The following is a 16,384-nucleotide window of genomic DNA, read 5'->3' as shown; positions in this document are numbered from 1 at the left end:
GAAGTAATAATCAACTAACGTAAGAATCTCAACGTGTTAAGAATTGGAAATTTTTGTGCAATTTTATTGAAGCTAAGGATCTAGACGACCCCCAACTACATATCCAAAACACTGCACGCACACTAATCAATATATTTAGTTATTTCTATTAAATAACATCGCTTTTGACTTTCAAATTGTATTGATTTAAATATTTACTTCATAGATTTGGTGGTAACGTTTTTCACATATACTAATGCATAAGTTAAACCATTGATATCATTAAATTATCGATAAGTTTTTTTACAAAATTTATTTTTATACTTTTCAAGACTGAACTTTGATTATAATCTCTCTCACAATGTATTGAAAGACATTGTGTAAGTACTTGTGTAATAATAGCTTGAACTTGAAGAGTGAAAATCTTTAATGAATAAAAAGGAAGGGAGCATCAATCATGAGGTGATTTGTGTAAAATGAAGAAAAAGAATGATGACAATGAAAATCATTCACCAAAGAATCACTTTTTGCACAAAGGAAAGTTGTATTGGAGAATTAAGGATCATTCAATATTGGAAACTTGATGTGATTGAACAAACATTTTACTTTGTTTCAAGGACATCACTAGGACAATGAAAAAGCTTAAACTTCTCAACAATACTCGAGGCTAAAGATTATGAACTTTCATAGTGAATAAGGATATCAAATTAAAAAGCGTTTCACATTTTTTGTAGCCTAAATAATACATACTATTAATAAGTTATGCTATTTGAGCTCTTCATTTCACCTAAAGTATCTTTGTCTTACAATTGGGCACGTTGGTACCAATTATCCTAACAAAACAATTTTATTGATACACGTTTGGCTGAATGTTTTGTGTGGTGCCTTCAGTAATTGTATGCTCCAAATGAGTTACAAATTCATAATTAGTTTTAGATTTCAGAAAATATAAATTTCGGACTAATTTTTTTGAGCCTTGACATTATTTACTCGGGTTCATTACAGAAAATAATCTGTTATACTAATGTCAAGGCTAAACAAGGCTCAGACCATTGCATACTTCTGAGTCCAGCTACGAGCCATGGTTTCGTATGCAGTTCGATCAGTCTTGTACAAGTGAGCAAACTCTGGAACCAATGGATCATCTGGATTTGGATCCGTCAGCAGAGAACATATTGACAGCAGAACCTACACAACAATTGCCAACAATATTTATGGCTAATTCTTATAAGAAAAAAAAAAAAAAAAAAAAAAAAAAAAACAGAACAAAAATACAAACTATATTACAAATCAAAGAAATAAGAGGTGTACGTAAATGAGTTCAGATGAAATAGTAGTCGAGTTAAGTACCTAAATCTAATACAAACAATATCAAATCAATACCCTTTCTTTATGGTCTCTGTTTATTGAAAACATAGGGTCAAACCAAAGCTTAATCCACACATTTCACTAAAACATTATGGTCTGTCTTAATTATAACTACTACAAACTAACGACTGTCAGCTGTGAAATTTTCTTCATGGAGGCGTATGTACCAAGCATGGTAAAAAAAATTGAAATCGTTACAAGAACATGCTATATTTGATGAACCTGAAGTAGGTGAGGGATTAAGTCAGCGGTTACAGAATCATGTAAGAAGTTTTACTGGTGTAATGAAATTATTTGTTTGTTGTAAAAGCAGATTTGCATAATTTTTTTCCTATATTAATGGGTCTGTAAGAGTGTAAGGGGTAAGAGAAACTATCATAACATCCAAAGAATGAATGAAAAACGGAGAAGAAAGGAGCATGGTACTGAAATCTTGGAAAGAGCAGCTTTGAAAGCTAGTAGGATAAGTGCATCAGATATTTTAGAATTGCACAAATATGACAAGGCTTGTTTGGAACCTATGTTACTTGGACTATTTCACTTCAAGTACCCATGTCAAATCCTCAACGCTACAACACCGGTGACTGTGGTGAGAGTCTTCATAAATTATAAGTGATCAGACTATCAGAGTAAATATTACAGGGTATATGTTATATTTTCATGCATATGTATTTTGTCAGAAAAAAAAAAACAGGGATGATAACCTTGGATATGGTGAGTGCAGGGCTCCATTGCTCCTTTAGTATATCAAGGCAAATACTCCCATTGCTATTAATATTTGGGTGGAATACCTTCGTCTTAAAGGCTACCTGCAGATATATTTTATAATTTTAAGCTCGTGGTAACAATAACTATTATTGTACATCAGAAATGAAATTTAATACCCTGTACTTAAATTCGAGAAATATGTAATGAAATAGTAATATACTTCATACATGGATTACAAAATTAAATAATAAAATACTCGTATGTATATGAATTACCTTAGGAGGCTTAAAGGGATAATCAGGTGGAAAATGGATGTTCACAAGGAAAACACCTCCTGCATAAGGACTCTCATTTGGACCATAAATTGTTGCTTGCCAATGGAACATATCTTGTGCAATTGGACCTATATTTGTCACCAACTAATGAGATTAAAACGACGAAAAAAACCTGAAAAAGATTAATGAATAAGGACTAGTTAGACAAAGTAGAACTTCACATCTCATATTTTTGATTACCTGCACTGCAAGAACTAGGTGGATCTCTTTCCAGTTCCTTGAGCTCCTTTACAATTCTTCTAGATGCCATTTTGAGTTTTCTAACACAAAAAACTGCAAAATAATAATTATTCAATGCATTTGAAGTTTATAAGAGAAATGTGGTAATGGAGATGATGGAAGGAAAAGTGTCACAGCTTCTGTTTACACTACTGAAAGTGGGCATAGAACAAATTCCAGAAAAAGAAAGGAACAAGGAAAGAATCCAACTAGCAAAACTTTATAGCACACCTTCTAAATTGGCACTAATAAAGTATAAAGAGGTGCGAACAAGCTGTTGATTACTTGATTTACATGTTCGGCAAAACTAGCTTTTATAGCATTTGTTAGCTGTAACAGTGGTTGTTAATGGTAGCAATTGTTGATTATTGTACGTGTTTAGCATAACTATCTATTGAAATAGAATTATGACTTTATTTAAAAAGAATAAAGGCTATCTTAAGCTAAATACACCCGTAATTTTCAAACACGGGTCTAAAATAGTTATTACTTGACATGATAACATACCCGAATAATAATATCTAACAAATTGAAATTGAATTTCGAAATGTCATTTAGTTATAAAACAATAACCTTGAGAGGTAAAAAATACAGTTGAAGAATAGAGCATACTTTTAATACAGTGTTCACCACAGCATGAATAAAGGAGAAGTATGGCTGTTCTAAGTTTTTTTAGCCAAGCATTTCTCTAGGAATCTTGGACTAATTACTGGACATGGACTATGGGAGTGAAGCATCAGATCTCCTTGCGTAACCAATTCTAAAGAGAAAATCCCATCAACTCGATGAATCTTTTCTTTTTATCATTGGTCCTAACAGAGGTTTCATCTGCAACTTTGCCAGTGGAATACGGGCTAGACAGTCCCTATCCAGAATCATCGGGGATAAGAGCGACTTCGCCAGTAAATTACAGAAGGAACACCCTCCAGAGGAACACATTAGCCAAGCCAAGTTGCTCGGACTCTTCATTTCACCTCATAAGACTAGTACAGATACACTGACCACATCATTTTAGACCAAAATCATGAATATCCTAGTCTGCAATGCAAAAGGAATTCAACAAGACAAGCAAATATAAGCAATGTTAGTCAGAAATTAATCATGAGAGTTTGAATCTTAACACTTGGACAAAAACTCGCATTGGACACATGTACCCGAGTTTTAGTAACATTGCACATAAGCATGCAAGCAACCAAACCAGAGGGGCTAAGATTTCTTAAGTGTTTCCAAGTTACAATTGAACATATAATACAACCAAATGCAATATTGTATGTCTAAGCCTCTTAAAGCTTAGTTTACACACTTCTATTACTACATCCTCATAAAACACACAAATTTTACAGAGAACTCTTCTCTCTCTGGTTTAGAAACATAGAGTGAATAATGATATACATATTACAACAAATTTGATTAACGAATCCACCACCTGATACCGCTAATAAGAGCGAGAGCCCCTCAGTTCTGTCAGTCAAACTATTAGCATCTAAAGAACATCCCACTACTCTAATATGATGATAGATGAGTAGGAAAATGTAACAGAAACTGGTAAGTGGACTTCTTAAGCCAATATCTCCTTGTTATAATATTGAACAGCCTTTCTGAGACTTTCGCTTCTTTCTCTTCTTCTGCTTTGGTGGCTGGAGGACAACTTTGATTGCAGCATCAAACACAGCCTTTATGTTCTGCAATCAAAAACCAGTAGCAAGACATGTCAATAAAAGGTTCAGAACAGCTTCAATACACAAGATTATGCAAGCATGAAACATTACCTGCTGTGTTTTTGCACTACACTCAATATAAGCGGCTGCTCCAATCTGCTTTTTCAGATCTTCTCCCTTAAAAAATCATTGAAACATGGACATCCTTGTTAAAAAAAGATCAGACAACCGGCAACTAAGAGATTTGATACAGCATAGACATCATCTATTTACCTGAGCTGTTGTGATCGGCACTGCACCAGGATGGTCTAGAAAAAATTGCTTATCATCTCGAAGATCTGGGAAAATAAAGAAACAGAGAAAAAACCCAAGTTAGGATGCATTAGAAGTGGACCAAATCAAAAAAGGCCCACAGATACATGAAGTGAATTCTGAAATCCTCCCCCTTCATGTAACCTTACTGGCAAGATGTTTTAGCCTATACGGGGGTACACGCATGTGCCAAGTGTCATTCATGACCATCTCTGGCAGCATATTGAGTTGAAAAATACTAGTATGGCACTATTATGATTTCTAAGACTAAATTTGTTCTCTTTGGAGATTGACTTGTCCTTGCTACAATACACTCTCATGTGTGATTGGTGTGTGCCTGGTATCATTCCTGTAGGGTGGTAGCTTATTATTTGTTCCACCAGGATATTAAGTTAAATTTAAATTGCTATACTGAATTCAAAATTGGCTCTGCCCTTGCCACAATACACTTTCTCAAAAGGTTAGCTTCAATCACATCCAAAAGTGACATCTAATCTCTTCCCCTCCCCCACAAAAAAAAAAAAAAAAAAAAAAAAAAAAAAAAAAAAAAAACACTTCTCAAACCCCAAAACAACAAGTTCCTTACTTCGTTACACTCCAATAATCACTCAGCTTTACAATTGAAATCTCTTGATTCCATGTTAAACTGAGCAGTATATGGTGGGATCATCCCAGCTTCCCCATTATGAATTATGATGAGGGAAAAGACCACATAATGACATTAGTCAACTATTCAGTGGGAATCAAATATTGATCCTCCTTGGCCCTGGCAAAGTTGCATCACAAAACTCAAGTTTTCCAGGGATGGTACGTAAGACATTAAACCACAAAGCTTATATTTCCTCTTTGCTCCAAATCACTTCAAAATTTGCACAGCGGTACAGAGCAAAATATGAAATTGAGCTCCAAGTTCCCCCTTCCCCTAAATTTTCCATTAGATAAATTTTCATCATTATACATTTTAAGCTATTGTTACAAGTTTCCAAGGCAATATTCGACCTTTTTGCTTGATGCAATGGCAATGACATTCTCACTATTTCCTTCATTTCTCATTTGCTCTACAAAAAACCTCATTTTAACGCATAAAACTTAAGAAGTAATCCGAATTTTCTCATAAAGATCAGTGACCAATTAGCTAGCAAAGCAACTCAGAAAACAGAAAGAAGTATTGTTAACTTTCCATTCACTTTGATCAAAGATGATAAAAAATCACCAGTTCATCACAACCGAAGCAATTAGGCTTTGTAGATCATATCATGTTCATAGGAAAGGTGTCTAGGTGAGAAGGACTGCCTCAAAGGTCAAAGCAACTCATTGGTCCATATAGCTTCAAGCTAGTCAAAGTTCACATTAATCCTCAGTTTGTTTTCTCTGAGTTGATGCCATCAAAGGTCATCACTCTAATCTCTAAGTAAGAGGAATGAAAATACATGCAAACACTAAAGAAATCACATGTGCCAACATGATCCGCAATATGGAGAAAGACTAGTGACTTAGCCTAAGGGGAAGGGTAGTCTAATTAGTTGTTGGAAGTAAGCTAGCACCTTAGCAGTAGCTTGAGCAACAAGAAGAGGGCAGTGAGTTAGCCTACATATAGTGGAGTTCAAGAAAACAGAAAGCATGTTGAATATTGATGATAATTTTGTGTTTGTTGAATAGTGATGCTTTCCTTCAGAGTTTTTACTGCCACTCTGCAAGAAGCCATTGGGGTTCTCATAGGCAATGTTTACAGTCTTCAAAATAGGAGACCACTTGTGAAGAAGACATTCCTATCTTCTTTCTAGATTTTTTAAAGGTGTACAAAACCAATACCCTCCATAATCTATTTCCTTTTCTGAAATAAATGTCATAAATCAACCTCACACAGGTATCATATACTGCCTCAGTGGCCTTTAGATGATGGGTGGGAGGTTCTACTATAAAGACCTCAAAGTATAACTACAAGCACGAATTATCTCCATAAGGCATAAGCTATTAAGAGTAGTGTCAAAATAACCAATATGGATACAGAGCAATCCAAGGGGTCTACAGTAGCACAGGAAAACTCCATCTGTCCCCCCCCCCCCCCCCCCCTAGTTTGAGCAGAAACTTAGCATTGAATCTGAAAATGACTCCCTTAATTTTTACTCTTATGTTTGGTTGCTAATGCTAGAGGAAAGAGATGGGAGATACCTAAATTTTTGGATCAAACCATTGCTTACAACAGTTAAGAGGGTGCTTGGAAGTCAAGCGGAATTCATAACTTCTATCAAGACTTTCATATTTCCCTCCTTCCACAATAATTGTCTTGATGTGTGTATTTCCCTACAATAAACTTAATGAGTATCACAAATTTTTTTGGAATGTTTACCTATCCCCATACAAGCCCACAAAAGACTTTCCTCTTAACTCTTTCAAGTTCAACTACAACTTGTTCTTCCCATTGTTTTATAATTTCATATAGCTTTGTTTAGGAAAAATTCAATACTTGAACAATCATTATTTGAGTTTCCAGACCCCAACCACCTACTTAAATAGAGGATATAGTTGGACATATTAAGCAATCTTCAATGACAAATACAAAACTGTTCTTTTGCGATACTCAACAAAAATAATTGTCAACTCATTTATATAACATTGGTCCAATAGCAAGCTAATTCCCCCCCCCCCCCCCAAATTCAAATTAAAGTGATACTGGACAAGAAATATGACCATGTGTCATTATTGTAGAGTAAAAACAAAGAAAAGAAGCACAAGATAGAGAAACAGGCGATACAAGATATATTATAATCTGTGGACAAGTTATAGCATTATACCTAGCTTTGTTCCAACAAGAATAATTGGCACACCGGGAGCATAATGCCTTAATTCAGGAATCCACTGAAATTTATTAGACAAAGGAGACAAACATCAAGAGGATGCACTCTGAACTCTGGAGATTATCTTACAAATACTATTAATAAGATATCTTACTTTCTTCGAAACATTTTCATAACTGGCTTTGCTGATAAGAGAAAATGCAAGAAGAAATACATCTGCCCCTCTATAGCTCAATGGTCTCAGTCTATTGTAATCTTCCTGACCTGTCATAAAATAAACCAAAGATCAGAACATATTCACCAAATATTCCATCAAAATGGAGAGATAGCACACCGCAGACATACCAGCAGTATCCCACAATCCTAGATTTACTGTGCTCCCATCTACTACCACATTGGCGCTGAAATTGTCAAACACTGTTGGTACATAATCCTGATCAAGTGAGAAAGGAGACAAATATTAAAAACATCTTTTCATAGCATTCATGGAACAAAGAAGACTGTCTACTCGACGCATGGAAACATTATACTGTAAATCCAACAACAGGAAAAAAAAAAAAAAAAAAAGGTTTTTGAAAATTTGGCAACTGGCTTCATCTGTACAGAACAGAGGATATACAAACACATAATCTAAGTGCATATGCTTCCTTGAGAAGAATAAGCAGTATCCCAGATAGACAATTAAGAAGAGCAAGATAAAGCTCCAATCCACCCCACCCCACACCCAGGTAAAAAACCAAAAATTAAAAGAGTTACAGCAACTCTTCTGTCTATACAAGTAAGTTGTAACATCCAAACAACAAGACTACGTTGTACCATGCAAGTGTAATATGCGAATTAGATAATTTAACTTGTTCAACTCTTTCAAAATTTCCAGAGACTTGGTGGTTGCAGTTTGGTGCTCAGCTTTTGCTCAAAGGGACGCCACATACATAAAGAGACTCCCTTTAGTTTAATTAAGACAGCGAGTTTCCAAGCAGCTACTTCACAAATGCCCTTCACAAAAGACCACAAGGGCCAAGTTGAAGCCTACTTGTCAATTGTTCCACTTCAGAATTTAGATTATCTGGCTCTTAAGTTTTTATGTAACAAATGACATGATACATAAAAGCAATAGATAGCTCGAGTTTACTAATACCCAGCATTGTGCACCTTAATAATTATTGTCACCTACACTTTGTCAATTGACTATCTTTAACATCGTGCAAAATATTATCTAGCAATCAACGACCAAATTCCAACGAACCAAATCTCAATTATATGCCTATAGCTCCGATGAGAAATCATAACCACAACTATTCTAACATGGTAGGCAAAACATTCGAGCAACTTACGGGTAATGAGGGCTAAACAAGAAAGACTTAGGGTTTCGAAAAAATTCAGGAACGAAAAAAAGCTACCATTTTCACTACTAAGATTAACCACCTACTGACCTACTACATTGTCATTCCTCATACAACAAGTAACCCATCTTCAAAACTAAGGCCTTTTCCTCAAGAAGATCAAAGCACAACCCAGATGACAAAGAATCCCATAATAATCAAACTACCACAAGGGTGATTCAACTAGCTTAACAGCTAAAATTAACACTGTCTTAATCTGATCATAGTTTTAGTGAAAATATATAAGTTTAATTGCAATGAACAAGCAGCACAGAAAAATTGCGATGATAATAAAAATAAATTAAAAATAATTGAAAAAAAAAAACCATAAAAACCCATGAAAGAAAAATACAGAAAATTGAAACCCATGAAACTCAAAATTCATATTTAAGGAAATTCAAAAAAATAAGTGAAATAAAAAAATAAATTAAATAAAACAATTAAATAAAAGAGAGAAAACTTACAGTGGGGAAAGTGTTGCTGGTGTAAGAAATGAGCATACAAGTTTTTCCGACGGCTCCGTCGCCGACGGTGACACACTTAATAAACCTAGAAGCACTCATCCTATTACCGGCGCCGGAAAACTCAAAAACGGCGTCGTAAAACTCCTTCAGTTGCTGCTGTTAATTTCAAACGCTTTTGAAATTGAAGGGTACTTCGCTTTAGTTTATCATCAAATCTAGACGCATTTTTTTTTTTTTACAAAAAAAATTAAAGCTTGAAAAATGGTCAAAAGCGACGAAGAAAAAGTGTCAATGAAGTAGAAGCAGCAGTTAACATTTGAAGAGAGATAAAGAGAAAGATAGAGAGAGAGAGAGTCTACCTTTGGAATTTGGAGTTTTGAGGGATTATGAGAGTATTGAAGAAGACAGATATTCACAACTTTAATTTATTTATTTATTAAATTAATTTTGTACAACAAGAACAAAAAAATTAAATAAAGTTGGCTTCTTTAATTTGCTTTTTGTATGTGAGGTCTTCAAATATTGGACCCAACCCAACTCACCCACCAATAAGCTACCCACTCCAATTATATAACACACTTGAACCAACCCATTTCTAGATTTTGAATTTGAATTTTTTATTTCAATTTCATATCTATTAAAGTTGAAGGATTTGGTTTTCTTTTCAAATACTTTGGAGGGATGGGGATCTTTAATTCTTGGACATATATGGATAGAAGCATATGTGACATGATCTCGATTTTTTTGTACGTAGAATTAAAGTATATTAGTCGATATGTATATTGATAAGACTTTATTGGTATGAAACTTATAACTAATATAGCGCAATAATAAATGAAAATAGTGAACATAAAGTTTTATGTAATTCGGTAAGAAGTCATATGTCAATGTCTATGCCAAGTTCATCTCCCAACTATCATTTTTTTTCCTTTCGAGAATTTAGATTACCACTTGAGTTTCAAGGAGTGATATTGAGTGTAAATAGAAATTTATGAAGAAAATACAAGTTTGGGAATTAGATTGCATTATCAATACTATGGACCAAATTATTGCACTTACAACAATAGGTTAGCATTAAATATATTCTTAGAAGAGTATTGAGATAAAAAGTTACGACAATAATATGCATTTGTCAATGCTATTAAATGTTACTCTATACTTCATTAAACTTTGCTCATACCTTGTGATTTTGTCTAGCATCATCTAATGCTAGAATGCCTAGAAGAGACATTTGAGTGCAAAATTATGAAACTAGTAACTTCATATAAAATAATACCTAATGTTTTAAAGTCAACCTAACACACATTATGTATAACGTAGTTTAAAGACTACAAGTAGACTTTAATGTTAAGGTTAGATGGAAAGTAACAACTAACATGAATAAATAATGAAGCATATTATGGAGTATTAATCAAGAAATATTACATTCATTACTTAACAATTTAACAGAGAGTAAAATACTACCACTGAGATTATAGATATGTGGCGTTAGTTCATCATATTATATGCCTTATTTATGAAGCGAAGATCGAATTTCGATTTGCAAAAGTATGAGGAATCTTGACTTTTAAGAACTCTAACCAAGCTTATTATAGTATTAGACTATTAGTCATATGTACTGTATGAATATAGGTTAAATTTAGGTATCATTTAAATTGCAACACAACAAATTTGCATAATTAAACTAATTAGGTCAGCGACATCATAATTTCATTTGTCATATTAGATTAATATTTTCTAGGTTATGTTGTCACTCCCTAGTAGGGAAGCTCAAGGAGAGTTGAATTTTAAGAGCAAAGTTGTTATAAGGGAAATAGTAGTAATTCGTTTATGCATTTAACTTTAATGATTAAAACCTACTCGTACTAATTGATGATGAAATACACAAAAATAAGGTTATAACAAAGTAACAACAAAACAAATGTAATTTTTAGATAATATTGCTATTCGGTACAATATGTAGAATAGTACTATATCAAAATGACAAAAATTAATAGTCAAATATTAGATTATGTAAATTATTGTGTATTCCCTAAGTGTATATTCTCTAGGTTCACCCCCCTTTCACCTTTGCATTAATTATTTCTATGTTCACACTCCTTAATCATAGCTTAGTGTCTTGTGTAATCTTTGTATTTATACACTTACCAATAATGGAATACTCAAGGGGATTATTTCTTATATGGTATCAGGCTAGGTTTTCTCCCTCTAGCTTCTCTTCTCTCTCTAACCGTCTCTCTGTTTTCCATTTTTCACCATGGGTGACTCACCAAAAACTCCAAAAGCTTCCCCCTTCCATCCTGCTTTTACCGTCACCAACATCAAGAGCGTAATTCCAATTATCCTCCAGATGGACCGTGCTCAGTACATCTCTTGGGGTGAGCTCTTCACAATCAACGCACGAGCCCATCAAGTGTTAGAACACATCCTACCCTCCCCTGACAAAACTGACGATTCTTCTTCTCTTTCAAACACTGACCCTGAACTTTGGACTCGCCTCGACGCTCTCGTTCTTCAATGGATATACAACACCATCTCCAATGACCTCCTCAATGCCATTCTCGAACCAAACTCCACCGCCGAGGCCGCGTGGGGGAGATTGAAAGATGTCTTCCAAGACAATCAAACAAATCGTGCCGTTCAACTCGAAACCGAATTCTCACAAATCGATTTGAACAATTTTCCTAATATCTCTGCTTATTGCCAACACATTAAGATGCTTGCGGATCAACTTGCAAATGTTGGTGCCAAGGTCTCCGAGCATCGCCTCGTCATTACTCTCGTGCGTGGCCTTCCAAAGGCATACGACAATGTGGCTGCTCTTCTTCAGCAATCCGACCCCCCTGTTCCGTTTCAGAAAGCACGTTCCATGCTCTTATTGGAAGAATCTCGACAGGCGAATCAAGCCACCAATGAAGCAAATGCTTCGGGCTCCGCTCTTCTTGTTGCGGGTAACTCTTCACCCAACCATGAATTTCACTCAACCCCTGCTAATCATGGAAATCGCAACCAACAAAAACAATACAATGGTGGTCGTGGTGGTAGTCGCGGCGACAACAACAACAAAGGCCGCAACAATGGTGGCCGGAATAACAAAGGCCGCGGCGGCCGTGGCTCCGGGCAGCAGCCGCAACACCAACAGCCACCGCAATGGAATGGCACCCAAGGGTGGCAATTCCCACCTTGGGCTGCCTGGGGTCCTACTCCATGGGCCGTCCCTCCATGCCCATACCCAACTTCTCAATGGGCCCGACCTCCTACTGGGCCACGGACTCACCAACCAGGCATCTTAGGCCCACGACCACAGCAACACCAACAATCTGCCTTCTCTGCTCAAGCTCCCTCATCAGTCGGGTATGCTCCTACGGATGTCGAAGCGGCTCTTCACACTCTCTCTTTGACTCCTCCCGATGAGAATTGGTACATGGACACCGGAGCTACATCTCACATGACTTCTCAACAAGGTACTCTCTCGTCTTATTTTAATTTGAGCAATAATCGAAATATTATAGTTGGTAATGGTAGTGGCATTCCTATTCGTGGTTTTGGGCAAACTTCCCTCCCTCCCTTTACTTTAAAAAATGTTCTCCATGCCCCTAATCTCATAAAAAATCTTATCTCTGTCCGAAAATTCACTTGTGATAATTTAGTTTCAATTGAGTTTGATCCGTTTGGTTTTACTGTGAAGGACCTCCGGACGGGGACCATTCGTATGAGATGTAATAGCTCGGGGGAGCTATATCCTTTCACTTCCACCACTACTCACGCCTCACCACCCACCGCCCTTGCCGCCATCTCCTCTACTTTGTGGCATGATCGGCCTAGGTCACCCCGGCTCTCTTGTTTTGGACTCTCTCAAGAAGAATAATTTTATTCAATGTAATAGGAATTTGAAATCTACTGTTTGTTCTTCTTGTATTTTTGGGAAACATGTCAAACTTCCTTTTTATTCATCCACTACATGTACTACTTTGCCATTTGATATTTTGCATAGTGACATTTGGACTTCCCCCAAACTTAGTAGTGCGGGACATCACTATTATGTGTTATTTTTGGATGATTTCTCTAATTTTCTTTGGACTTTTCCAATTGCTAGAAAGTCTCAAGTCCATTCTCTCTTCCTCCAATTAAATGCTTATGCTAATACTCAATTTGAGCGTCATATTAAGTGTTTTCAATGTGATAATGGTAAAGAATATGATAATTATTCTTTTCGTAATTTTTGTGTCTCTAATGGTATGGTCTTCCGCTTCTCTTGTCCCCACACTTCACCTCAAAACGGCAAAGCCGAAAGAAAGACTCGTACCATAAATAACACAATCCGCACTCTCCTTTCTCACTCTTCCATGCCACCTTCTTTTTGGCATCATGCACTCCAAATGGCCACTTATCTTCACAACATACTTCCCACAAAACTTCTAGCCTATGACTCACCCACAAACATTCTATTTCAACAAAACCCCTCTTACTCTCACTTACGGGTTTTTGGGTGTCTTTGCTACCCTCTCTTTCCCTCTACTACTATCAACAAACTCCAACCTCGTTCCACACCTTGTGTATTTTTAGGCTATCCTCCTAATCACCGTGGCTATAAGTGTTATGACATGTCCACTCGAAAAATTTTCATCTCCCGTCATGTGATTTTTGATGAAAATCAATTTCCCTTTGCTAAAATTCACTCCCCATTACCTACTGATTACGACTTCCTCGATGACAGTCTTCCTCCAATTTTAGCTCATCAAATTCACTCTCAGTCCAGCCCAAACTCCACGGCCCAGTCGCCTCCCCTTCCTCTCTCTCCTACGGTCCAAAACACTCCAGCCCAAACTCCCCTTATTTTTGGCTCTCCACACTGCCACACTCCTTCATCTTCAGTGGGCTCACCATCCCCTAGGCCCACCAGACGCCACTCCAACCCAACTCACTTTGGGTCATTCCCCATCTCTACCCCCATTAGCCCAACTGATCAGGCCCAACCTACACCTCCTCCTCCTCCTACTACAGCCCAATCTCAGTTGGGCCAGCAACCAAGCAAGCCCGTCCCTCCCCCTTTAGCTGTACGGACCAGGGCTTCTCATGGGATATACAAACCCAAAAATATTTTTGATCTTAGTTGTCAAGCTACTCCATTCCCTTTACCCAAAAATCCAATTGCTGCCCTTTCCGACCCGAATTGGAAAAATGCCATGATGATTGAATTCGATGCTCTAATTAAAACTAAGACGTGGGAGTTGGTGCCCCGTCCTCCTAATGTTAATGTTATTCCTTGCGTGTGGCTTTATAAACATAAAAAGGATACTAATGGTGTTTTTGAGAGGCACAAAGCTCGTCTTGTGGTTAATGGCAGGAATCAACAGGTGGGAGTTGATTGCGATGAAACTTTTAGCCCGGTGGTCAAACCGGCAACAATTAGAACTGTTCTCAGCATTGCTCTTTCCAAGTCATGGTCCATTCATCAAATGGATGTCAAGAATGCCTTCTTGAATGGTGATATTTCTGAAACTGTCTACATGCATCAACCACCGGGCCTCCGTGACAAAACCAAACCGGGTCATGTGTGTCTCCTAAAGAGGGCTCTCTATGGGCTCAAACAGGCTCCGCGGGCTTGGTATCACCGATTTGCCTCTTTTGTTGCTACAATTGGCTTCTCTCACAGTAAATCGGATAATTCTCTCTTCATTTATTCTCATGGCAAGGATTTGGCATACATCCTTCTCTATGTCGACGACATTGTTCTCACCTCCTCTTCCGATGATCTTCGACTATCTATTATGGCTCGCTTGTGCTCCGAATTTTCTATGACTGATCTCCGGCCCTTAAGCTCCTTTCTTGGTATCTCGGTTGTTCGGCATTCGGGTGGTATGTTTTTATCTCAAAAATCCTATGCTCAAGATATTCTAGCTCGGGCGAATATGTCTTCGTGTAAACCATCAGCAACACCGGTAGACACCAAGGCAAAGTTAAGCTCCACTTCCGGACCCCCCACCGACGATCCGACACTATATCGAAGCCTTGCCGGAGCTCTTCAATACTTGACTTTCACTCGCCCCGACATCTCCTACGCCGTCCAACAAATTTGCTTGTATATGCACGACCCTAGGAAGGAACACATGGCTGCCATTCGCCGCATTTTACGATACATCCAAGGCACCATATCCTACGGGCTGCACCTGTACAACTCACCCACCACCGACCTTATCTCTTACTCGGACGCGGACTGGGGTGGCTGCCCAGATACGCGTCGATCCACCTCCGGGTATTGCGTGTATCTTGGGGAAAATTTGATCTCATGGTCCGCAAAACGGCAACCCACTCTCTCAAAGTCAAGTGCCGAAGCCGAATACCGTGGCGTTGCAAACGTGGTTGCCGAATCTTGTTGGCTTCGCAACCTCCTTCTCGAGCTTCACTGTCCCATAAAGAAAGCCACAATTGTTTATTGTGACAATGTTAGTGCCGTTTATCTCTCGGGTAATCCGGTTCAACACCAACGAACCAAACATATCGAGATGGACATCCATTTTGTGCGTGAAAAGGTTGCTCTTGGTCAAGTTCGTGTTCTTCATGTTCCCTCTCGATATCAAATTGCGGACATCTTCACCAAAGGTCTTCCGCAACTCCTCTTTGAAGACTTTCGAAACAGTCTTAGCGTCCGACCATCTCCCGCTTCGACTGCGGGGGTATATTAGATTATGTAAATTATTGTGTATTCCCTAAGTGTATATTCTCTAGGTTCACTCCCCTTTCACCTTTGCATTAATTATTTCTATGTTCACACTCCTTAATCATAGCTTAGTGTCTTGTGTAATCTTTGTATTTATACACTTACCAATAATGGAATACTCAAGGGGATTATTTCTTATATCAAACTTGAAAAGTATCACAGAAATCATTTTGACTTACAAAATGAATAATTCGTATTATTTTAGGACATATGGATGGATGAATATTATGTAGTGTAAAAATGACAAGTAGTTTGGCACTATTCAAATTAAGAAATATTGATTGGAAAATAATCATTTTTGAGATTATGTAGTAAAAATGACAAAAGGAGATAAACAAAGAGGGGGGGGGGGGGGGGGGGGGGAAGGTTTGTACTCTTTTGCTTTACATCTTTTCAAAGTTTCACTCATCTTCAAGACTTCATACACAAAAACACAATGC

At 37.2% G+C, this 16,384-nt stretch overlaps 3 protein-coding genes across 5 annotated transcripts; 1 reads left to right on the top strand and 2 right to left on the bottom strand.

Moving 5' to 3' along the window:
- Positions 1–503: 503 nt before the first annotated feature.
- LOC145590048 (ubiquitin-conjugating enzyme E2-17 kDa-like) lies at positions 504–2,833 on the bottom strand. The gene is made up of 4 exons (XM_081646782.1): positions 2,571–2,833; positions 2,331–2,458; positions 2,052–2,156; positions 504–1,167 (listed from the first exon to the last, which is right to left on the bottom strand). Exons 1-4 carry the CDS (start codon positions 2,638–2,640, stop codon positions 1,024–1,026), a joined length of 447 nt encoding a protein of 148 aa, XP_081502908.1. The 5' UTR covers positions 2,641–2,833; the 3' UTR covers positions 504–1,023.
- Positions 2,834–3,725: 892 nt separating this feature from the next.
- Positions 3,726–9,677, bottom strand: LOC145590047 (rac-like GTP-binding protein 5). 3 transcript variants are annotated; one of them, XM_081646780.1, is made up of 8 exons: positions 9,583–9,677; positions 9,224–9,438; positions 7,723–7,810; positions 7,532–7,641; positions 7,375–7,438; positions 4,541–4,605; positions 4,379–4,444; positions 3,726–4,291 (listed from the first exon to the last, which is right to left on the bottom strand). In XM_081646780.1, the coding sequence occupies exons 2-8, from the start codon at positions 9,320–9,322 to the stop codon at positions 4,187–4,189; spliced, it is 597 nt and encodes a 198-aa protein (XP_081502906.1). In that variant the 5' UTR covers positions 9,323–9,438; positions 9,583–9,677; the 3' UTR covers positions 3,726–4,186. The 3 variants fall into 3 exon arrangements, with proteins under 3 accessions (XP_081502906.1, XP_081502907.1, XP_081502905.1); XM_081646781.1 differs by having other exon boundaries at positions 9,224–9,395; positions 9,583–9,603; XM_081646779.1 differs by lacking the exon at positions 9,583–9,677 and having other exon boundaries at positions 9,224–9,576.
- A 1,803-nt stretch (positions 9,678–11,480) lies between these two features.
- LOC145589222 (uncharacterized) lies at positions 11,481–13,091 on the top strand. The gene has a single exon (XM_081645767.1). It carries the CDS (start codon positions 11,481–11,483, stop codon positions 13,089–13,091), a length of 1,611 nt encoding a protein of 536 aa, XP_081501893.1.
- Positions 13,092–16,384: the final 3,293 nt, after the last annotated feature.

Source organism: Chenopodium album, chromosome 17 (assembly GCF_948465745.1).
Source record: "Chenopodium album chromosome 17, dcCheAlbu1.1, whole genome shotgun sequence".
Classification (NCBI taxonomy): domain Eukaryota; kingdom Viridiplantae; phylum Streptophyta; class Magnoliopsida; order Caryophyllales; family Amaranthaceae; genus Chenopodium; species Chenopodium album.
Note: the sequence above shows the minus strand (reverse complement) of the source record. Positions and strands in the feature narration are given on the sequence as shown.

Excerpts from the sequence above, each read along its gene's own strand:
- LOC145590048 (XM_081646782.1), bottom strand. The coding sequence starts at position 2,640 with ATGGCATCTAGAAGAATTGTAAAGGAGCTCAAGGAACTGGAAAGAGAT. Across the intron at positions 2,459-2,570 it reads ACCTAGTTCTTGCAGTGCAG|GTCCAATTGCACAAGATATG; the intron begins GTAATCAAAAAT and ends TGACAAATATAG. Across the intron at positions 2,157-2,330 it reads ATCCCTTTAAGCCTCCTAAG|GTAGCCTTTAAGACGAAGGT; the intron begins GTAATTCATATA and ends ATATATCTGCAG.
- LOC145590047 (XM_081646780.1), bottom strand. The coding sequence starts at position 9,322 with ATGAGTGCTTCTAGGTTTATTAAGTGTGTCACCGTCGGCGACGGAGCC. Across the intron at positions 7,811-9,223 it reads CCAGCAACACTTTCCCCACT|GATTATGTACCAACAGTGTT; the intron begins GTAAGTTTTCTC and ends TCACTTGATCAG. Across the intron at positions 4,445-4,540 it reads TGCCGATCACAACAGCTCAG|GGAGAAGATCTGAAAAAGCA; the intron begins GTAAATAGATGA and ends TGATTTTTTAAG.
- LOC145589222 (XM_081645767.1), top strand. The coding sequence starts at position 11,481 with ATGGGTGACTCACCAAAAACTCCAAAAGCTTCCCCCTTCCATCCTGCT.